This window comes from Daucus carota, chromosome 1 (genome assembly GCF_001625215.2).
Source record: "Daucus carota subsp. sativus chromosome 1, DH1 v3.0, whole genome shotgun sequence".
Taxonomy (NCBI): domain Eukaryota; kingdom Viridiplantae; phylum Streptophyta; class Magnoliopsida; order Apiales; family Apiaceae; genus Daucus; species Daucus carota.
Genome location: NC_030381.2, coordinates 37,548,046 through 37,572,872, shown reverse-complemented (window position 1 = coordinate 37,572,872; position 24,827 = coordinate 37,548,046). Strand labels below are relative to the sequence as shown.

Sequence of the window (24,827 nt, the reverse complement as noted above, 5' to 3'; positions counted from 1 at the left end):
CTAGAATGAAAAAGAACTAAAGCTGTAGCTTGGAAATACTAAACAAAAGAAAAGAGAAAGAATAATGTCATGAGTTGATAGAATATTTAGAACACTCTGTATGCCCTAACCAGCTAAGTTCATATCTTAACTATCAAATTTGGAGTCATCTATTTGAGTTTTTGATTCTCCTTTCTTAGCCAGCCTTGAACAAAAGCTGCTATGCATACACAGAGTTGCAGTCTTGCAGAGCCAGGTTATATGCATTGTGTTGTCACGTTTGCAGCTTATCATTTCGCACACTTTTGTTGTATTATTATTAAACAATAATTTAATTTTACAGCTAATCAACAAGAAATTATATGTCTTTTTCAACTAATTTGTAAATATTTAATAAGTGAAATATAAGAAAATGGAGGTGTTACCCAAAGTGGATAGGTTTTTACTTACAACTTCTATATATCCTCTCCCATCAGCGTAATTTTCTTATATTTTTATATCAATAAAATATACAGAAACGTGATTGTTTCAGACTTTCAGTGTCAACCAACTTGCTGCAGAAAACGATCAAAATTTAACATTTTCCATAAAATTAGATTTAACAATATAATCCTGTCATAATATTTATTGAAAATGTTGCACCTTAATTAGGTGTTCTGTAGTTGACTACGAAACAATGAATTTTGATATTGATGTCATCATATCAAATTGATATGTTTATAATTATTTGACAATTCTTATTAAATTAAAATTTTATTTGATCAGATCTCAACATAAATATAATACTATATATTTTTATAGAGTTAGGCCAGTGCCCCTACTTGCATTAAACTTTTTAAACTTGTTAATTGTTTTATACCTAATCAAAAGTTGCGCTTAAAGTTTCAAAATTAAAAATGTCCATCAACAATCACTAAGACACTAACTAGAGTTGCCATTGGTTACAGACCATCAATCAAAAATAGATTTACATGATTCATCATAAATCATTGCCGTGTAGGTTTTCACATTGGACTTTATGTATAATGGGATTGCGTCCGTATACTAGATGTCCAAGAAAGCTTTTGGAGTAAACTCCAATTCAACTGATCAATAAAAAAACAAAGATGTATCCTATTCTAACTTACAATTATGTTACTACTATTTAAATATATCTAAAGGCAAAAAATCAATTGCGAAACAGTCATGATTCCGGTAACTATAATGTATTACATGCATTGTGTTTTAATAATTACGTTAGTGCTTTGGACTATATGCAAGTGTACAAGTGCAATGCTGTGTTTTTAATTATTGCATTCGTGTTTTGGACTATACGGAAATGAAGGCTTTACGAAGTTCATTTTGATCCCTCTTTCCTAATACTCTATTAACAACTGCTTGTTTCGGATTTTAAGTTGGGTTTTAAAACTGTTTATAATTTTTAACCGAAAAATGTGAGTTCATGTAATAAGTCAAAAAATGAAAGAATAAGCAAGAAATTCGGAAGTTAATTTATAATATTTTTTGATCTTCTTGCTTATTTTTTTTAAAACTTTTTTTTTATAAAAGTTGTCTGAGCAGTTACCCATAAATCACGTTTCAAAATCACCCAAACATACATTTTAAACTCCCAATTATTTTATTAATTACGTGAAGTAATAAGTTATAATTTTTTACTCAAAAAAAAAAGTTTTAATTTTAAATTCAGGCAAACATGTTCTAAGTTCAAATTTTAGGATAAGATTCAGAATTTTTTTTTCTATCAGATTCATTATATCGAGAGAAACCGGCACTCGGCAGGAGTATGGGGGCACTGCGGTGAGCTTGCGTGATTCTTACCTTCAAGGCTTCAATCGTGTGAAGGTGCAAAATTTCTGTAGCAGAAACTGGAAAACGAATAACATGCATAGGGGATAATGTGAAAATGCCCTACTCACAAAGAGGACCACATGCGCGTATAAAATGACTACAAGTCTAGAAAAAAGATGCCCTAAAACAAACAGGTCTGTTGTAACGCTGTCAAGTAACATATCAATTATCAAATGAGAGGTCGCTTCCTGATACGTAGAAGAAGACAGATATGAAATGTGTTGGCAGATAATAGTCTGGTTACTCCTAGAAGCCAAATATTGGGGAACTTTTGGATAGAATATAAAAAATTATCTACTTTTGCAATAAGTTTGATATGGGGATGACTCTGCAAGCACCTATTGGTTCCATTTCTCCGAACCTACCAAGGGAATCAAAACAAACACTCGAAAATGAAACAAAATGTCAAAATCATAACAACCCCTTTTATTATTATATTCAAGCCAGTTTTTCTTTTTCAGTTGATTATTGCAGCTACTTGTTTTTATTCTGGATCTGTTTGTTGATTAAGACTATAGCTATAAGTGTTATTATAATAGGAGTTAGTTCATCGTAATTAACGTCTTTAGCGCTTGCTTTTGATGTATAGGAATCGAGGCAATCCCCGACACATGGAATTCCATGTTTGAAAAGGGGCATAGAGTGCAGTCACATACATAGAGATTCATGAGAGATCTAGGGTCACATGACACTGTTTGCATATCTAACAAACCTTGCATCATTCTGTGTTTATGGTCCCGCACGATTTCAATATGTCTTTCCCACTCATTTTTAGGCTTTAATCCCTTTTCTGTTCTTCTTTTTCGTGTCTGATATGTGTATTATCACTCTAATAATTGTGTCAGCGTCACTTGACATTAAATTTCATTTGAGATCGTATGGATATCACGGGTCTCAAATATATAATTAAAAATAGAGGAGGAAGTTGATCCTTATTAGTGATTGATACCAAATATATTAAGACGATTTTCAAAAAGAGTGTCAAAAAATGACGTGTAATTGACTGGATATAAGAAACCGAAATTTCTAAAACATATATCTTTAAAATTGTTCATAACACACTTTGAGATACAAAATTTTCACTGATACATAATTATTATTAAATTTCATTCGCTCGCAATATTTCTTACTATGAGATTATCTGTATTATTATGCCGATTCAGTAATCAGAGTTTGCGCGTCAAGAGTTTTCTGGTGCCTTCGTGTACAAACCTAAATGCGAAGGTGCTAATTGGTTGGTTTGGAAAGACACAGATGTTGTCTCAAAGCTAAAGCAAGGGGAGTGAGTATTAAAGGATCGAAATTGATGGGATGTTAATATAGTTTACAAAGTCTGAGGACTAAAAATTGAAGTAATGTTGGTGGTGGCGTGGGAGTGACAGTATTCAACTTGTCTAGAGTTTGGACCACTGCCAGCGATCTGTTTTTTCTCATTAATTATATACAATAAGCTTTTCAGGTCCCTAATAACAACATTATCATTATTAAAGTACTAGCCTCTAGCCAGCAGCATGCACCAACATATATGACAGTGTATGAGTATACACGTACAGAAACATACATGTATCTACTGTCCATCTTGCTTCTTCAATCTTCCTTCTATATATACCCGCTTCCCTGCTACATAAATCACTATGCAATTACTGAGCCCCTTCTCTCTCTCTCTCTCCCTTCTATGTCTCTTCTCTCTCAAGTACAGATATCACAAGTCTCTCTCTCCCTCCCTTCTATCTCTCTTCTCTCTCTCCCTTCTATCTCTCTTCTCTCTCTCTCTCTCCACCTCTCTCCCTCCCTTCCATCTCTCTTCTCTCTCAAGTACAGATATCACAAGTCTCTCTCTCCCTCACACTCTCTCTTTCCCTCCCTTCTATCTCTCTTCTCTTGCAAGTACAGATATATATCACAAGTCTCTCTCTCCCCCCCTCTCTCTCTCTCTCGGGCAGATATCACGAGTTTGTGTTGGTAGTAATTACTTAAACGTGGAACGTGAGCCGCTAGTAGTTGAAGCTGCCAGCATGATCTAAACTTCCCCTTGACAGCTAGGAAAGATCAGATCATATGGTAGCTTCACCTGTTATTGGCATCACGAAATATTCTAGCTCAATTCCCTCATATATACCAGGCAAGGACATTTCATATACTAGTACATTTCCTTAGCATACTTATAATATTCTTGTGTTTCTAGGTCACATTTATCATATATAGATCTTCTTTAAGAAACCCTAGTACGAAATCTCTCTAATATCTTGATTTATTATATATGCCAACAGTTTTCACAACATTAATGTACATTTACAGGTGAACAACATTAATATTTAGCAAACTGTCCTGCATGTGATATACATTGTTCATCTTGTCAAATCATTTCTTTATTTCAAGAATAATAACTTTGTGAAATCTTCATTTTAGGAGGATTAATCCTTGACATAATTATATTTTAAATCAACAAAATTGTGACTGTATAATAACAAGCCTTTCTGGCCAAAAGTGATGAGTTTTTTTTGTTTAAACCCAAAAGTCATCATGAGTTCTGATCTTGATGTAATTAAAAAATAAACAGGATTAGAGATTAAGACAGAGAAAGCAAAGAAAATTGATTAAGGGCAAACTTTAGTGGTTGTTTGTTGCAGGTGTCAATTTATGGTGACTGGGAATCAAAGCGGTTGATAAATTTTGTATGTTAGAGTTTTTAGTGACAGGTTTTCGCCTGTCTAAACTTAATTAGTGCTTTTAAGATCCCTATCCATAACATATTATATACACATACTCATAAATCAACAGCATGCATTCGTATGGTCACATCAAGCTGCTTCCCATTGGCTGTTGATTGTGAATATACTATTTGATTAGTTCACAAACACCTGTAATTTGGCTCATGTGTTGTCGCTTGGTAAGATTATAAAACATCATCTTAGCCAGATACAAAGGATTAGAAAAACTAATGTACGTGAAAAGGGAGAAAAGTTAAAGCTTCTTGAATCTTGGTGACCCACGGAGTTCTGTAACTATTAGCTTTATCATAGGAAAAAACATGTTTAAGATAGACTTACTTTGAGTAACATGTTAGGTGAGATGCATGAATTTTTTGTAATTAAATACTGGTTTAAGAATTGAGATCCATGAGGTGATTAGTTTTCACCAAGGCTACCAAAATAGTTATCAATGACAACTTAAAAGGAGCTCAAAGTGAAGTTGCAAGAGCAAAAACTGGATTAAATTACACCGTCTAAAATCAATGAAAATTTATATTTTTTTTGAAGAGAATTAGTATTTATCTTTATTAATAAACAAATCTTTTTTAGTTAGAATATGAGAAAGTATCATATACTAAGGTATCAAAATTTTATTAATATCATTTTTTATTTAATAATAATTATTATTAGACTACTATAAAAAGACTTGTATATTAAATAGGATAATTTTTGTTTTAATAATAATTAGGAACATTTATAAATATACAAACTTTTTACAAATTATTACAAAAATACTATCAAGTTGGAATATTTTTAAAAATACAATTTTTTCAAATTATTTATACAAATACGACTTGCAACTTCTACAACCTTATTTGCAACATCATCTTAATTACAAGTGTTAGTGTTGTAAATGAAGTTGCATAAATTGCAAATGAAATTTTCATTTGCAACTGTTGCGAAGGAGGTTGCAGAAGTTGCAAGTCGTATTTGTTACAGAAGTTGCAAATCAATTTCTCATTTACAATTATTTGTAACTTTCGCAAAATGTTGTTGCAAATGAGGTTGCAGAAGTTGCAAGTCGAATTTTTGCAAATAATGTATAAAAAAAAGGTATGTTTAAAATATTGAATGCAACAATATTTTTGTAAAAAAAATTTAAAGGTTAGCTAGTTATGAAAAAAGCCCTGATAATTACTATGAAAGACTTTTATATTGATCAAGATTTTGTGATTTAAAGATTATTTCATCGATAGAATTATATCGCCAACAGAATTATTTATTTTAATTTTTAAAATTGTAAATATTAAAATATTAAATTTGTTTATCATTATAATTTTTTATTTAATAATTAATATTGTTATACTATTATGAAAATATTTTTATATTGACTAAATTTTTTTAATTTAATGATTATTCCACTAAGAGAATTACGTCATCAACAAAATTATTCATTTTGATTTTTAAAATTCAAACAATTTATTTACGAACAACTCTATATATTTCTATCATGTTTCATATATAATTCAAATAAATATAGAATTCATATTAATATTATTAGTCAAATTAATATTAGTAGAAAATTTTATTCAGTTGATGCCCTTCACAAGATTGCTATAAGAGAAAAAAGACGGTGTTAACACTGACATTGCAAACGGAAACTCAACCAAAATAAAGTCATTGCCATCACTACTGTTGAAGACATTTTAAAAAAATTAATAACAAATTAGTTTTGAATTAAAATTATTTATATCGTTAGATTTTTATATTAATTTGTTAAAATTGTTGAAACAACTATCACGCCACTATTAGCCATATAAAAACTTCAACTAGCATTACATATAATATTTATCTATTAAACGTATAGAACAATCACGACTTAAAAATTTTAATTTTTGATAAAGATTAAATATCTTACAAGTCAACTTATATGTGTTGGTGCTCAATATTATTTTATCATCAGTTTACAAATCATCAAACAACATAATAATTTTACTAAAATAAAATATAGGACTTTTTTTGTTAAATAACCAAATCTAAAAGAATTTTTAAAAAAATATTGTCACTTTTGAAATCAAATTGTAAAAATATTATGTTTCAAAAATTATTTGCAAAAATACGGAGGTTGCATATACAACCATATCTATAACGGTTAGCACCCACAAATGCAATTTTGAAAATATTTGTTGAAAATTACATTTATTTGCATAATAGAGACTAAGTTGAAAGTGGTTGGAAATGATGAAAATATTAATAACACACAAAAGCAACCACAAAATCAACTTAAACAACCATGAAATCAACTAAATAACAATTAAATCTAAAAAGTTAAAAACTAAATTTAATACACAAAACTCCAAAAAACCCGTATCCTCAAACTAGAGTTTCTTGTTTATGCCTTTCTTGCTTTTGTTATAGCATCAATAAGAACAACCAATTGAGCACGATGACAACTCTTGTACGTTTTCAGTCCTCTAAGGCGTTCGCTTCACCTCCAAGATCTCACGGGCCGATGCCAATTCCGAGATGTGACGATGATGGAGGTTGAACGGAGATGGAGGTGGCGAGATATTGAGTTCGGTGATCGTTGTGGAAACCGTCGGCCGTCAGTGTATTTTTTGAATGAGAGAGAGATGAAGAGAGAGTGGGAGAACGAGAGGGCAGGAGAGGGAGGAGAGATGAAACACCGGAAGCATGCAATTGTTTATGAAAAAGCACGTAAATATGAAATGATTCTGGAAGTATCGTATAATTGCAATAAATATATGAAATGTGGTAAATGTGACACATACCCTTATTTTTTCTTTGTTCCTATTTGCTTTATATTATTGTTTTGTTCATGCTAAAGTTATACTTACATGGAAAACGTTAGTTCCAGAAAGTGTCCCAACTTTTTTCTCGAATCTAGGTGTGAAAATCTGATTAGTGCCCTCCATGTTATACATAAATCACTCATGTCATTCAACAAAAAATTTTGAAAACAGAATTTAAGGTACGTAGCAATATTCAATTTAGACCTATGTAATAAAATTACGGGAATTTACCAAATATACTAATTTTTGAATCTTATTTGTAAATATACTAACTTCTCAAAAATCTTGCAAATATACTATCCTTTATAACATATAATCAACTAGTTGAGAATCCGCGCGTTGCGGCGGCCTATAAAAATTATATTAATGATCCAATATTAATAATATTAATATTTGTAGAATAAAATAATTTTATGACTGTCTATAAAAAGTATATTATTGTTTCAAGTTAATATTTGTAAGATAAAATAAATTTATATTATAAAAATCTTGATGTAATACAAATACTAATATATAAAATTGCAAAATTGGACTATAATTCATGGTGAAAAAATGAAAATAAATTTATACACGTAATTAACAATTTAAAGCATGACGAATCTTAACTTTATTTGTTCTTTTTTTGGAAAAGTAATCATGTTCTTACATTGTCACCTTCCTCCAATTTTTTTAGATTGATTGTGCACAAAAACATTTAACTTAAATATAACCTCCCTCTTAAAAGTTGCTTAAACGGAGCAAACAGATAATGCATGAATAATTTTTTCATGTATACAAAGTAAATAATATAAAAATTAACAACAACAAACATGTCCGATGAACAAAACAAATATTATAAAAGAATAACCAACAAACATACATCATTAATAGTTAATTTATTGATATCAACCATCAATATCCTGTCAAGACTATATTCTTTTCCCGTGTTTGGATTTGTCGACTCCAATATAACGGTCTATAATTACATTTGCTTGCAACAACCTTTACTGTAACAGCCTTCACTTATCGTTGCAGAAGAACGACACCTCCGAATTAGAAATCTAGCAAGAGAAAGGTATTTCTAATTTTTGATATTTTTCATCCAAAAATTTCAGAAAATTAAAAAATAGAACGGAGCGATGTGAGAGGCGCCACCTACACGCCCCTCGCTTCTCCTTTAAAAATCGAGTAAGAGAACTATCAGGTAGGTTTGTGGTATTGAGAGAGGAGGTTGTGTTTAGATGATCCAAAATCCTACGATCTATACGGGTATTTATAGGTGGAGAAAGACTTGTTTGCTACTTTTTTCCATAATTAAATAATCTGAACAAAATCAGATTAAAATTTTCAAGCTACTATATTCCATAAATAATATGTCTTTCCCATAATTGAATAATCTGAAACAAAATCAGATTAAAACTTTCAAGTTACTATATTCCATAAATAATCTGAAACAAAATTAGATTCTGAAACTTGCTTCTAATATACCCGAAACTAAAAAAGGTAGTTCTAATTTTTGATATTTTTCATCCAAAAATTCCAGAAAATTAGAAAAATAAAACGGAGCGATGTGAGAGGCGCCACCTACACGCCACTCGCTTCTCCTTTGTATAAGTATATAGTTGAGAAGCCGCGCGTTGCGGCGGCCAATAAAAATTATATTAATGATTCAATATTAATATTTGTAGAATGTAATAATTTTGTGGTTATCTATAAAAAGTATATTAATAATTAAAAATTAATATTTGTATGATAAAATAAATTTTATATTATAAAAATCTTAAATTAATACCAATACTAATATATAAAATTGCAAAATTGGACTATAATTCATGTTGAAAAAATGAAACAAATTTTTACACGTAATTAACAATTTAAAGCACGACGAATCTTAATTTTATTTGTGTTTTTTTTTGTAAAATAATCATGTTCATCCATTATCACCTTCCTCCAATTTTTTTTGGATTGATTGTGCACAAAAATATCTAACTTAAATCCGTGTGATAGCGGTCTATAACTACCCTTGCTTGTAACAACCTTTATTTTTTAACACTGCATGAACAATTTTCACTTAAAAGTTGCTTGAACAGAGCAAACATATAATGCATGAATAATTTTTTCCTGTGTACAAAGTAAATCATATAAAAATTAACAACAACAAACATGTCCGATGAATAAAACAAATATTATAAAAGAATAATCAACAAACATACATCACTAATAGTTAATTTATTGATATCATCCATCAATATCATGTCAAGACTATACTCTTCTTCCGTGTTTGAATTTGTCGACTCCCACCCAGCGCTCTATAACTACCTTTACTTGCAACAACCTTTATTTATTCTTTTTAATATCGTATAAACAGCCTCCACTTAGAAATCGAGCAAGAGAATTATCATCAGAGAGAGGTAGGGTTGTGGTATTGAGAGAAAGTAGGTTGTGTTTAGATGATCCAAAACCCTACAACCTATAGTCGTATTTATAGGTACAGAGAGACTTGTGTGCTATTCTTTCCCATATTTAAATAATTTGAAACAAAATCAGATTAAAACTTTCAAGTTGCTATATTCCATAAATAATCTGAAACAAAATCAGATTCTGAAACTTGCTTCTAATATATCCGAAACTAAAACAGGTAGTTCTAATTTTTAATATTTTTCATCCGAAAATTTCAGAAAATTTGAAAATTAGAAAAATAGAACGGAACGATGTGAGAGGCGCCACCAACACGCCCCTCGCTTGTCCTTTATATAGAAACAAAATCAGATTAAAACTTTCAAGCTACTATATTCCATAAATAATCTGAAACAAAATCAGATTCTGAAACTTGCTTCTAATATATCCAAAACTAAAAAAGGTAATTCTAATTTTTGATATTTTTTCATCCAAAAATTCCAGAAAATTGGAAAAATAGAACGGAGCGATGTGAGAGGCGCCACCTACACGCCCCTCGCTTCTCCTTTATATAAGTATATTGATTAAATTATCAAAATACTACCTTCGCCTCTTTCTCAACCATTTAACTTCCCAACAACTTATACTTCCGCCGGAAAACATGCGCTTCCAGTGAAAAACACCGGTACTTTTTAGGTTGCAATGTTGACTTATTTTTGCAAATATTTTTGCAACATAATATTTTTATAATTAGTTTTAAGAATGACAATATTTTTGCAAAAATTCTTTTATATTTGATTATTTATGAAAAAAGCCCAGTAAATAATCGATGAGCATCTTACTTTTAGGGTGGGTCGGTGATTCTTTAGCATTTGTATTCGGTTTCGAAGTCATCTTAATATCTATAATATTCAAGTAAATTTATGTCCAAATTTCGAATTTAATTTTAAATTGTATTATATATTTTAATTCTCAGATTCATTTTTTATATGAATATTTTATTTTACTAAATTGGACAAATGGCATATGTCTGAAGAAGACATTCTTTTGACAGAAAATAGGTTAAAATATTTGACACACATTTTAAACTCCCATAGCATATTATATAAATATTTAGACATTATATTTTATTTAGAAAAATAATTATCTAAAATACATTTTAAAATTGGGATTCTTAAATTTCATGAGGACATAGAGAATAATACTTATATTTATCCTATTTATAAAAATTATATAACTAATCAAAATAATATCACTTTAAATATAATATATAATAGCTAAAATTTAGACCTAAATTATATGAAAAAATCAGTAATTATTTTTTAAAATAATTAGCATCAAATAATTGTTGGAAATTTATCAAAAATATCATCTTTTTTATTTTATTTTTTCGATTTTACTATTTTTTGAAAAAAATTGTGAAAATACTAAATTTTTAGAAAATATTTGCAAAAAACACTGTCTGCACCTAGATGCAACTTCAGTTTTTCTGATAAAAAAGAAACAATTCATTAATTAAAAGGCATACGACATCTACAAATACAATCGAAATTGGACAGACGCCGAAGAATATCGCTGTTGAATCCTTCCTTATGGGAGACAACTAAGCAATTTGAAGATGATTTGAATATATACACTTATTTCCATCTGATTGGTTTTTACCTGACTGTTCTGAACAGTCGACCATAGATGCGATCCCATAATAACCTTCAAACTTGAATCAAACCCATGAAAAGCATGCCGATCTATAATCTCGGTCATGGAGAACATCAAAACACACCAAAACAAAACAAACCAACTCTCACAAGAAGGGAAACTAACGAAACTCAAATAAATTGGGAACTTATTGAATGGAAAAAAAGATTTCAAAAAAAAAAAAGTTAGGGCTTTCCACCTGTGAAAATTGATGGAATTCACTCAAAAATCTTTAATGAGGGCTAGGGTTTTGAGAAAGAAAGATAGGAGAGGGCGCTAAAAGTAAAAGAGATTTTTTTAGATGCAACTTCACTTAATTGGCCCGAGTTGCGAATATGGTTGCTTTGCGAGTATGGTTACATGTGGTTGCAACAAATTGCACATAGAGTATTTTTTTAAATATTTTCAAAAGTTTGATATTTTTGTAAAATATTTAAAAAAGTATGGTATTTTTGCAAAAAACATGTTTGGACTTAGGTATTTATGAGAAAACCCCATAATTGTTCCTAATTATATATAATAAAATAAAAATATATAACTGTATATTAGAATAAACTAACATCAAAGTATATATTCTATAAATAATATGTTAATCATATGTCATAAACAAATTAGAGCCCAAAAATTTAATTTTATATTATAATATTTAAACTAAATTAAATTCACACATAATTTTTGTTTAGTGAAAAATTGAAATTATAAAAAGTCTATATTCGACTAAAATTTAAATCAATAAATATTATTATGATATAGAAAATAAGTAATAAGTATACGGTACAGCCAACTTTCTGCCCCCAAGTGAAAATAATATACGAGGAGACAATTTAGTTTTAGTTTAAACTGTTTGGAGAGTTGCTCATATAAGCCTTCAGTTTCCGCACACTCACACCGATCTTACTAGTTTTGTTCGAAACAGCAGGCATGTAAGTAGTGAAACAAGAGAAGTCGTATTTAAGACTCCAAACCAACATCTCAAGAACTTATTAATACACAGGACGCGACATGTGAAAACAACAACATCATATCACGGACACAAAGCATCTCCATTAAGTTGATCCCATAATTGAAATCCAGCCACTATCTCTTGCGAAATACTGTTTTAATTAATACTAATATTAAATAAATAAAGAGGCCAGTGATCAATGAGAAGTCGATAATTGAAAGGAAAGAAATGGCAATTCATAAAAAGGGTCGGGTGTTGAAATTGACAGTTCCTTAGAAAAGAAAATCTTTGCCGGAGAAATCATTGCCCTTTATATATATCAGGACATTTGATTTAATGCCTTTGAAGTCTCTCCACTGTTGTCATGTCAACATTAATTTAGAACGTATACATTGCAGCTGAATAGGAATTTATGGACTTTCACATTGAAATAAAATTGAAAATTAAATCGATCCACCCACTTCAAAAATTCAGAGTCAACTTCAAATATACAGCGGCCAGACATGAATCACGTTGAATTTCTCAACTCCTTGATCTGTAAATTTTGTAGAGTGGCTTGTTTGCAGGAAGGCTATTGGAACTGCATTTCTGTTAAAAGGCGTAAAGCATACGTCACTTTAACTCTAACCTTTCACAAAGATCCAAGTGATCCAGAAGAGCAAGCACAGGATGCAAAAGCTTCAATTTTACCGCATACCAGTCCAGACACCAGTAATAACCTCATGGTAAAAAAAACAACAAAAAAGTGAAGCGGTGCCTGGTTATTAAGATAAAGGATGACATCAAAACATCATTTGTTTCATTAAAAAGTACGGGGCAAAATGTGCTGAACAAACTCATACAAGGAGCCCCATAACTCCCTCGTAGTTATGGAAATCTACATATCATGAAATTAGATGCAAAAGTATCTGGAAAATTCGGAGGACTCTAACCACACTGAAAATCATGAATCTGCTTCTATGATTTAGAAAAAAAAAATACAAAATTTACTGAAAAACTGATAAATATGTGAATTGCAGCGACTAAAATATAACAAGGAAGACTTGTAGCTTAACAATGCAAGTTTCCTTGTAGCTTCACAATGCAAGTTTCCCCTTAAAAGTGGCAGTCGTCTCTGAGTGCAACAGCATCAACATCAATAACCATAGTGAGATAAATAATCGAACCCACAGTCCAGCATCTGAGAAATCAGCAGTATTTCAAGCTTGAACAGACAACAGTATCCTTCTAGCTATATTCTAGGATAAAGAATATATCGAAGGAACGAACAGATGTACACACAATTTTAACTTGACTGCAACTAGTAGAGCAGTTGTGTCCATTAATAAATTACCCTCTGCAACTAGATATTCTGCACTTTTGACATTACCCCGCATCTTGATTTCAATAAATTCTGAATCACCGAACATCTGATTGCCACAAAAAAAAGGTAGAGCTGAGATGACTACATGTCTGTTTGCCAAAAAAAATGGAAGTGGGAACACACTGAACTAAACTGTCTTAGAATAGAGCTCTGTATGTGAGGAAATTTCATTGACAACTTGAATCAAAAGAAAATCCTGTCATGGGTGGTTACTGGTTATTTTACATTTTCACATATTCAGGTTAGCCACTAGTGATGCTTACTCCAGCTGGAAGCTGTAGATCATTTAATTTTACACAAGTTCTAAAAATCATAATCAACAACCTTGATTATAGGGCTGCAACAAATGGAGTGCTGCATCACCATTTAGGGACAAAATCCAGAAATGTTGCTAGTAGCAATGCATAGAACATGTGTTTTCTTGTTTAATTCACAAAAGCCAGTTGCTTAGCAGATAGCTTTAATTAACTATACGAGATACCAGATTCCTTCAAGCCTACCGCTATATAAAATGGAAGAACGAAAAACATACATCATGGCAGCACTCAGACTATTACAGTAGTAACTTACATTACCTGTATACTTAGGCATTTTGCTGAATTTGCCTATGAATTTGGAGGATCCAATCAAGATAGCTATTCATACCACCAACTTGGTCCTCAACCAGGTTTACAAGAAGGAAGAACCCTTCTCTGGGCTGTTCACCTTGTCTCACGAGATGACACAGCTGATAATATGATGGGTCAGTCTCCCTAAAAGTCTTCAGTATTTTCATTAGCTTCCTGGACATTGCATTGTCATGCTCGTAGAGACTAACCTGTTTTACAAAATAATAATAGTTAATAGAGCACCAGATGATATCAGAGGTTAATATCATCATTACAAAAACAAAAAAGTGTCAGAGAAAACAGACTGCAGCCAGCAAAGAGTGCAATAATAGCTGAAGTACAACATGTCAATTTATTATATTAAAAATATATTTATATATATCAAACAAAGAAAAGACAGGAAATAAGGGGAAAGGATAAAAAAAGGTTCAATTGCAACTGCTATAAATTAATTGACAAACTCCAAGGAATGGAGCCCCAAAGTTTATATCAGATGTCTAAAGCAAAGAGAGCAAGGGTACTGAAATGATAATTTCTGATGTCTAAAGAAAGAAAAATTAAGTCAAAAATCAATCCATTTACCCTCCCTGCATTATTCTTAATTATTAAAGTCTGAGAACGGACTGTATAGACATAAGTCATATTAGACCCATACAGACTACTGTAAAGTGAAAACTATGCAAGGAGAAACTGATTCACAAACAGCTATTGGCTGCTGATTATCTTTGTTTCTGCACATTGTGCTTGACGAAAAAGCTGCTTACTTTGTCAAATACAGAGTATTAATTACTTCAAAAGTACATTGTACTTTTATCATCTTTCAAGTGTTACGGGCACGAAATATGACAAGCCCATAACCATATAGTGCATGATATATGTTACATAATACTGTAGTTGCTACGTACAGAGGTATTGCAAATAGTTGAAAAAAACAAGGTAAAAGCAAATCATTTATATTTGCATTAGATGCATACAATGTATAACAGATGTTTTTGACTTAGTTTCTGTGCTGGGAATTACCAGTAAAGTCTGTCAACCAGAACACATGAGGTAAGTATATATTATGCAAACAGTAGAAGTTCATACCCTCGAGTAATCTGTAGTGTAGTCTTCGCCAAGTAGGTTCCTTGCAATATCAGGTAAAAGTTGTCTACCAAACCATACTACAAACCTAAAACCATCATCATAAACATAAAGACCGGTGGGATCCAAGCTGTCTGCAGCTAGTGGGACCTTTTTCCAAGTGCTTTCCAATGCATCAGCCTAATTAGATATATATAGTGCAGATATTATATTGTCAATACATAATCACAGAGATAGCAAAAAAGCATCAGTTCATTTACCTTCAGAAGACACTCATCTATCCGTATCAAATTAGGATAGAGAAGCTTCAATAATTTTTTGACAGGTAAAGCCATCATGGTGAATCCTGCTGCACACCGTTCATCGAGTTGAGCATCAGCATACCCACCACGCAGTGCTGTTGATTTGTATAGTGCTAATCCATACAAGGGCAAGAATTTCAAGGATTCTGGATATATCATCCTGCTCCCCACACGATGCTGCACAGCATAGAGATTTCGATATTCTTTGAGAGCTTTAACAATTCTCAGTTGTATAGAATTTCGAGCATCTTCCAGCTTAGAAGTTAGACTTTTCTCAATTGCTGCATATTAAAACAGGTCATCTTTTAAGTATCAATAGAACAATCAAACATAGATGACAAATCCGAATAGAGATGAAAATATGCATAATTTACCTAATCTACCAAGCAAGGAAATGATGGCACCAGTATCAGCTTGGCGATACATTTCTCCTAGATCTGCAACCACTGGTGCGGCTGCCGTATGCACTCTTATACGCCTTTCTCCAGATGATGACGTGTATCTTTTGTAAGTTAAGAAATTCTTAGTAGAAACTTCAATTAAGATGAAACAGATATCCCTTCTTACATTGTAACACAAACAGTAACTCAGGAAATAAGTTGACCGAGGAAGATCTTGCAATGAAACTAACAAAGATTAAGCTCGTCATATTGTATTCCAGAGCATCAAAATTATTATTACATGCTACAAAAAATATACTAATTCTTTTTTTTAATAATTTAAAGAATAAAAAAGGTAGAAAAATTATATCTCCTCTACAATCAAAGATATGTTATTTACTTTAAACTATAATACAAAGATACAGTATCTATATATTCTGGAAAAACTTTTGCACTTTATTCTAGAAATGTAAAATAATCCATACAAGTCATAGTATAAGACATGTATTTTTAATTTTTAGAAGCATTGGGACTCCTGTTACTGCCAGTCACCCAACATACCCAACATATATTGCCAAAATCAAAAGAAAAGGGATACAATAGAGCAACTTGAAAATACACAGTCTGAGTTGTCAGCAAGGTCTCCTCAAGACACAACTGCATGGCATAAGCTTTATCACAATCTACGGCCGGAAGGGCTAATAAATCAGTTGATCTCAACATGAAGTTGCCATGATAAGACGTGAAACGCACACCTGGAAAGAGAAGACAAGTGATAATTCTTTTATTATTGTCAAATTATTCCGCCATTATAATATATAGTTAGATAATTATAGGTCATATGTACATGTGTCTGCACAGGATTTAGACCAACTTACCTCTTCCACATCTTATCCGCAGTACAGCTTCCCAGGCAGTTTCTCTAGTCAAATCCCTTGCTAACTCGTGTTGTAACCTTTCTTTGTGAATGGTAGCCTGGAAGTTTGGATAATAATAAACCTGGCCACCAGTATATTTTGCTAAAGTTCCTAAGAAATACAAAATGGAAATGTTTCAGAAGCAGCGATTAAAATTTGTCATATAATTGTTACAAGTAAGACTGGTAAATTCTAAATTCCAGGACCTGCAGGCTGACACTTGAGATAATGATGGGATTTCCTAAAATAATGCTAACATCTTGTTAAAGTGAGATTCTTGGTGCTGAGTAATGACTAATATAATCATATAAAGGATTTATTAGAGACTACATAGGCAATTGGTTCTGTCAAAAATGTGAGTCAGACTTTGGGACTCCATCATTTCAGTTATAACATGGGTTCTACATATGGAAAAAATGCTTGCAAGGTGTGGGGGGATGTATGACTTGTAGCATGCAACTGTGGAATCTTCAGTCACCAATCTCTCGACTCTAAAGGCAACGTAGCCCCTTTCATTTATAGTTGTAAATTTTTTTGTCAAATGTGTACATCAGCGAGGACAGATGGAAGGGAGGTCCCAGGGGTTAGTGGACACCGCAACTTTTTAGATAAGTATATAAATATATCAGTGATTATATTATTAGAAAAGAGCCAGGCAGTCTGCTACTATGCTTATATTTGGAGACCTGGAAGGACCAACACCCATATTATATCTTCGAAGAGTGCAAAACATCTGAACAATGAAGCAGATATTTTTATAATTACCCATATTACATATATCACACAGAGGCTAGAATACATGAAACGAAGAATGTTAATTGTTAATTGTAACTCTAGAGATTTACTTGTGTCATTACATATTAGGTAAATATACTGCACACATATCTTTTAATGGTTTTTGTCTATAAGGGTGCAGTTTATAAGACAGATCCGCCGCCAGTGTTCACCGGAGACTCATACATAAATAAGAAATTTCATCTCATATATATGGAAACGTTACCTACAATTTTTGTCAACTTGTAACAAGTCTTGTGGGCAATGGTTTATTTGAGCAGAGTTTGAGATCTTAAGCTTTGCAAGTGGCAAGGTGCTAGGGGATTAATAATTTTACTTCTCCTGTTCTTACTAGTGAAAATTACATGGTAATTTATCAGCTTCATGCTAGGAATTGTTATTACAACTAATTTTAGGACTGAACTGGGATAAAAATATGTGGTCATAATTTGTATTAAAATAGACATGAATCATGGTAATCTTTCAGCTATATATCACAAAAAACTTCTATATAGATGCTTACAAAAGTAATAACATTATGTTATAAAACACTGCAAGGGAACAATACAAGTACTGAATGTGTCTTATGACTTTCTTTTTATTTTGGATAAGTGTGTAATATGTCTTACATGGTTCTCTTATTAGAGTCTATGTTGGTCTCATTGTGAAGGTTTGTACTTTATCTCTTTAAAGATTACATATATTGCCCAGTTATTTTTGTAATTTATATTTCTGCACATATTTGCCTCTACATTTGTAGTCTATTCAAGCAAATTCACTTTCATAGAGTTTTGCTTTAAAGCTTCTAATGTGACCATTATCTAATAAAATTGTTTCTGAAGCCAACCCAAAGAAAATGCTCACTAGTTTTTCCTTTTTTAAACCCTTCGATTCTGCTACTTCAGGCAGGTAGTAACATTAAAGGGATACATTTGTAATAAGATAAATCAAATATAACATACCTATAGAAGCTATATCAGTGTACTTATCACTAAACGCATATATGTTTACTGCGATCTGGTACTTGGTGAATTCAGCAGCCATCTGTTTATAAAATGGATCTTCTGGTGTTCTTAGTGCATGTTCTTTATCTGTTCCATAAGCCCGAAGATCATCACCACGCAACCTTAAGCGACCAACGCCAAGAGATGGCAGTGTATTTTGAAAAATTAACAATTTACCACCAAGTTGATTCTGTAGCACAGGCAAGAGATGTTATTCTTTAAAGATAGATAATAGAGAAAGTTTTTGTTAATAAAACGCTAAAGATAATCGCATCACTTATTTATTAAATAGGACTAGTGGGCCTGCATACCATTAAATTTGATATATTTCTGGTGTCACAAATTAGACTAAAGCTTTGTTAGTGCAAAGATGGTAAATATGAAAATAAGACGCCCAGAAAAAGAACCAACCATAATCATATATGCGGCTTTTAGAGCTGGACCAAAAGCTGATTCTACATTAACATTGTCCTGAAACATGGAAGGCAGACTATCCAGAAAGGCATCAACTACACTTCTGGATTCTGACAAATTGACAAGAAGATCATCCGGCAAGGGAACAAATATATCCTCTAGATCTGACACCACCATCATTTGAGGCTGTGTCAAAGATGACTGGCACAAGAGGAAACTCATAAGTGATCCAATATATATATATAATAGTAATTCTTGTAGAAAAGAAGTGAAAGATTAATCTACAAATACATAGTACACTCAACACTTGCCTTCATATTATAAAATTGTATTGTGCTATCAAAAGTTATGAAACCGATCTGAGTTCTAGGATAACCAGGTAGAGTATCCAAGCAAGACTTGATAGTTTGTGCCACCACCTGCATGTTAACAAATGATATCAAATATTAAGGAGGTGTAGACAGTGACTCACTGATACAAGAAGATTTGACATTCCATTACAGCAAGTAGGAACTTCTTACCTCAATAACTCCACTTCTAACAGCAGATATTGATACATCAATAAGGAAGAAATATAGTGGTGGCATCGGCGGTCGCACCATGTATTCTGTTGGAGCAACAAATTCAACACTACCCTTAACAAGTTCAGGACGTTTATCCAAGTCGATTCTTCTCCCACCAGCATCCAGAGGGGCAAAATAATCACCAGGCACTGACGAATCATACTCAAATATGTCAAAATACATTTTGAAAGATACACTATGTACATACAGCACACTACGATTTCATCAGTTTTTATAAGAAAACATGAGCTTCATGATTTATTATTAATCTTTATAAGTAATTTATAACTTACGAAAAAAGGATAGTTTTCATCGCTGTGCCTTGCACATAATAAATCTAAAAAAAATTACCAAATTTGGGTCAATCTCTGGAAAGTACTACTAATGTTTTAAGATAAGATATAAACATGAAGAAGCGTATTATAATCCGTGGAAAAAAAAAATTCTTTTCCCTAAAATCTCCTTTTACATATCAAGTATTAAGCATTAAAGCTCGTCATGATTTAAATATCCTTACATACCTTCATTTATGCCACTTGTTTATCAAGATGTTTAATTTATTAGAAATCCTAAAATATAGTAGTTTATACTTTCTGAGTTACAGTAATTACTTATATTTGCTCTTCTAGTGAATGTTGGAAGCTTACCCTCATTAAGCAAAGTACATATGTTGCATTGCCACTTTCTGCCACCATCAGTAAAAGTCACATAAGGGTTGATATACGTGCGGCATCTTTTACACCGAACAATACCCGTTGTAGCAAAATTAACAATTGGCACTTCCTCCTGTACGAACAACATATACAAGCATAAAAAAAACTTCCACATATATGAATATGACACAGATGATTCATTTCAGGCAATGGGTAAAGCTATTAGATATTGCTCACCCCAGTAGGAGCTTCTGCGAGAGGACAAACAACAGCTCCAAGGGGCAGATGCCACCTGGAAGCTAAAGACTGGGAATTCGGTATAGCACTAGTCGCAAGTCTTAGATATCGAGAATTGCAGTTTAGCGGATACATTTCAGCATAACTTTTTGGTTCCAAATCACCATCTAATGGCCGAGGCAACGCCTTAGAATCAAGTCCTGGATCAAAAGAACCTGGAACAGAACCGATAGATAATGAGTTGAAATCTTCTGCTAAACCCTGAGCAGGTCCCAAAGAGGCTGTAGAGCTTGGAGCTCGTATTTTATCCATCGAATATGGGCCTAAAGTTGCACCTGGAGGAGGTGGGGCATAACCATGTTGAGGAGAGATAAAAGGGGTGGGTGCTACTGGAGGTGGTTGAACATAATTATTTTGGTGATTAAGAAAGGATGCTGATGGTACTGGTGCAGTCTGTGCAGCTGCATTAGGTTGCGTGCCTGGAGCAAAATAAGGCCTCATTGAGGGTGAAGATTGCTGCAAATTTGGCCGAGCAAAATAAGATGATTCCGCAGATGATTGATAATTTGGGTTTTGTAAAGCTGGCATGGATGTATAAGAAGCTGCAGAATGATTAGTTGGCATGGGAGAAGCCTGCTGACCCATAGGTGAAGTGCGTGGTGGGGGCACTTGGGTGTTTGAGGGAAATTGTTGTCCAGGGGCACGTTGAAAAGGTCCTGCAGGAGTCTGGCTATAAGATGGTTGGGATGGATTCATAAATGGGGTAGTAGATCTTACTGGTGGCCCAGGTCTGAAATTTGAGGGTTCTGGTCCAACTGCAGGTCTTGAGGATATAAAAGGAGATGTCTGAGAAGCAGGTGTCGTGGATGGCCTAACGGAAGAAGAATTTGATCCACCAATGGGCCCCTGGGATCCGACCACTGGAGGAGATGATAAGAAAGGCATTGTACTTTGCGGCGATGAGAATGGTGATGCAGCAGGCCTGTACGGGAAATTTTTACGGCTAGGATCTTCAGTCCCCATTTGTATTCTATCAACTGGTCAACTTGTGGTTGCTAATTTTCCATGAACTAGCCTGCTCTAGAAGAATTAAAAGCACAAGAATGTAAATAAAATAAAAAACAATGGCCATAAACTAAAATACAAGAGACAGGGGTAATAAAACAAATCCATGCTAACTGGAGAAAGAAGATACGTGATGATAAAATTAATGATATGATTTATGCGACCTAGAATAATCAAAGAAATGCTTTTTTAAGTTCCAGCGATGGCGCCGGCCTCATGATCGCCAAAAAAATTAGTTCAAAAAATGGCTCACCTTCAAAGTACATAGGGCAATAATTACCTACGTACTCACACACATACAAATAAAAAAAATATCATCCATCTTTCAGGTGTGATAGCTTCAAGCAGATAGTGATCTATGTCAGCGCGGGACTTGAAAGTAGAAGTATAGAGTTAAAAATTGTACTTTTGTATTTTAGAACATTCTTAAGGAGAAGGATAGAGTTATACTGCTAAGTAATGCTGGGAAAAAAATAATAAACCACACTTATAACACACTATGATACATGGTGCAGTTGAGAATATAGGCCGAAGCTTCAAGATAGTAGTGGAACTACTAAAAGAAATTCCATAGTTTAGTACATGTTATCTTTCGATTGGAATCTAATGGACCTTTACTTCAAGAACAAAAATACTCCCTCCGTCCCACTCAGTGTGTCCATACCCGTATTTCCAACTTTTGTTCAATCATATTATACAAACTGATAGTTTCCAATTTATTGTATTGTTTTCCATATAAATTGACATAATTAACACTAAATTTTTACAATATTAACTGAATGTGGACAATATTTTGGGACAGCCACCATGCGGAATGTGGCCGCAATGAATACGACGGAGGGAGTAACAAAATTCTTTGGTAGTAGTTATACTTTGATTGAAATCAAATGGATCTTTAATTTAAAAAAAATAATCTTCACTGCTATATAAATTTCGATTGAAATCTAATGGAACTTTTACGGGTTAAATGGCGTTTTGGTCATTCAACTGACCGGAAACTTTCAATTGAGTCATCCAACTCAAAAAGTTGTCAATCACATCATTATACTCTTAAAAATTTTCATTCAGGTCACTGGCCGTTACATTCCGTTAAAAATTTGACGGAAAGCTGACTAAGCGTAGTGACTTGGCTTAAATAAATCCACTGTGGCATGTACAGTCAGCTGAAGTGGCATTTTGGTCACTCAACTGACTACAAACTTGCAATCGGGTCATCAAACTCAAAAAACTTTCATTTAGGTCACTTATCATAATATCTGTTAAAAATTGAAAAAAGAAAGAATTAAAAGCTATCATGCAACATCTTTTTTCTCTCTTATAATTTCGAAACTTATTAATAAATGAAACAAATACACACACAAAAAAATAAATAGTTTCACCCATAAAAACTTAATCTTTGTTTATCTTTTATCGTTTTATATAGGCCATTTTGGAAAAAACTTCATACTTATATATCTATCGTCATTTTATAATATCTTTTGGTCATTGTGGAAAAGTCCATCAAAAATTTAATGAGTTTTTCCAAAATGGCCTCAAGATATATACAACGATAAGAGATGAACAAAGATTAAATTTTTGTAGGTGAAGATATTGTTTTTATTTGTGTGTATTTGTTTCATTGTTATAAGTTTCGAAATTTTCAAGAGAGAAAAAAAAGGTGTTGCATGATAGTTTTTAATTATTTCTTTTTTCAATTTTTAACGAATAGTATGAAAAATGGCCTAAATAAAAGTTTTCTGAGTTTGATGACCCGATTGCAAGTTTGTAGTCAGTTGAGTGACCAAAATGCCACTTTAGCTGACTGTACATGCCACGATGGATTTATTTAAGCCAAGTCACTACGCTTAGTCAGCTTTCCGTCAAATTTTTAACGGAGTGTAACGGCAAGTGACCTGAATGAAAATTTTTAAGAGTATAATGATGTGACTGACAGCTTGTTGAGTTGGATGACCCAATTGAAAGTTTATGATCAGTTGAGTGACCAAAACGCCATTTAACCCGAACTTTTACTAGGGAAAAACCTACTAGTACCAGTAAATTGTGAACTGGAATCTAATGGACAGTAAGTCTAAGCAGATACAATTATTAAGTTCTGAAGCTTGACTGCTAGCCTTTTCATTAAACTAGGATCATTCCTTTTTGTTTTCAGAATAAACCACTAAACAAGTGATTTATATTGGTGAAATTAAGTACAAGACTTACATTGTTTAGTACTAGTCCAACTTCATTTGGAACAAAATTGACCTATCCTTGTCTAAAGAAGCCATTCTAAGTACCCTTTATAATTTCAATTGCAAGTTTGCAACGGTGGAGTTTTACTCCGTAAAAAATTCTTTTAGTACTGCTTAGATATTGACAGCATCAAACAATCTTAACTAAAAAAAAGATACAATTTTCAACTTCTAGAGCTTGACTACTCATCCTTTCGTCTTAAACCCGCATAATTCACACACATATATACACAATTAAAAGTGATTAACACGATCAAAGTGCATACTATTACTAACATCAACAAGATTGCTAATTCCGATTCAAATAACAATAAAAAATGCATACACAATTAGAGAATATAGAAAGATCGCGACTTGTGAATGCGAGAGAGTGAGGAAGGTATGATGAAATCTCACCGGAGCAGGGGAGATCCGACGGGAGAATCGGCGGCGGAGCGGATCGGATCGGCGGAGCTCCGGCAGGCGAATCGGAGATTAGAAATTGGAGTTGAAAAAGAGATGCTGAGCGCAGAGTGAATTAGAGGGAGGGATTTCAGTTGATTGGGTTTGGTGGACAGACAGCTGATTGTATGTGTGTGTATTTCTGAATTTCTCGATCCAAGTGTTGGGCTGGTCTAGTAGTCGAAGAGGAATATATAGTGGCCGTAAGGAAAAATGTATGCACAATTTCTACTTGGCAAAATCGAAATTTTAATTGTAATTTGATTTTTTGAAATTTGTGGTTGGTGGTCGACAAAATTACAGTTTTTTATCATGAAATATATATTATTGATATAAATTCTGAAAATGAATATTTTCATATTTTGCGTAACCACCCAACATATTAAATTTATTCAACTTTTTTATTTATATTTTTATGTAGCCCCACACATATTTTGGACCAACA

At 32.6% G+C, this 24,827-nt stretch overlaps 1 protein-coding gene across 3 annotated transcripts; it reads right to left on the bottom strand.

Moving 5' to 3' along the window:
- Nucleotides 1-13,124: 13,124 nt before the first annotated feature.
- LOC108203490 (protein transport protein SEC24 A) lies at nucleotides 13,125-24,601 on the bottom strand. Of its 3 annotated transcripts, none has more exons than XM_017372458.2 (14): nucleotides 24,338-24,601; nucleotides 20,646-21,725; nucleotides 20,403-20,541; nucleotides 19,714-19,904; nucleotides 19,504-19,611; nucleotides 19,190-19,393; nucleotides 18,737-18,968; nucleotides 16,962-17,111; nucleotides 16,682-16,838; nucleotides 16,078-16,205; nucleotides 15,662-15,984; nucleotides 15,405-15,581; nucleotides 14,286-14,527; nucleotides 13,125-13,756 (listed from the first exon to the last, which is right to left on the bottom strand). In XM_017372458.2, the coding sequence occupies exons 2-13, from the start codon at nucleotides 21,666-21,668 to the stop codon at nucleotides 14,294-14,296; spliced, it is 3,066 nt and encodes a 1,021-aa protein (XP_017227947.1). In that variant the 5' UTR covers nucleotides 21,669-21,725; nucleotides 24,338-24,601; the 3' UTR covers nucleotides 13,125-13,756; nucleotides 14,286-14,293. The 3 variants fall into 3 exon arrangements, with proteins under 3 accessions (XP_017227947.1, XP_017227951.1, XP_063938495.1); XM_017372462.2 differs by having other exon boundaries at nucleotides 20,646-21,720; nucleotides 24,338-24,485; XM_064082425.1 differs by having other exon boundaries at nucleotides 13,690-13,756; nucleotides 14,281-14,527; nucleotides 24,338-24,481.
- Nucleotides 24,602-24,827: the final 226 nt, after the last annotated feature.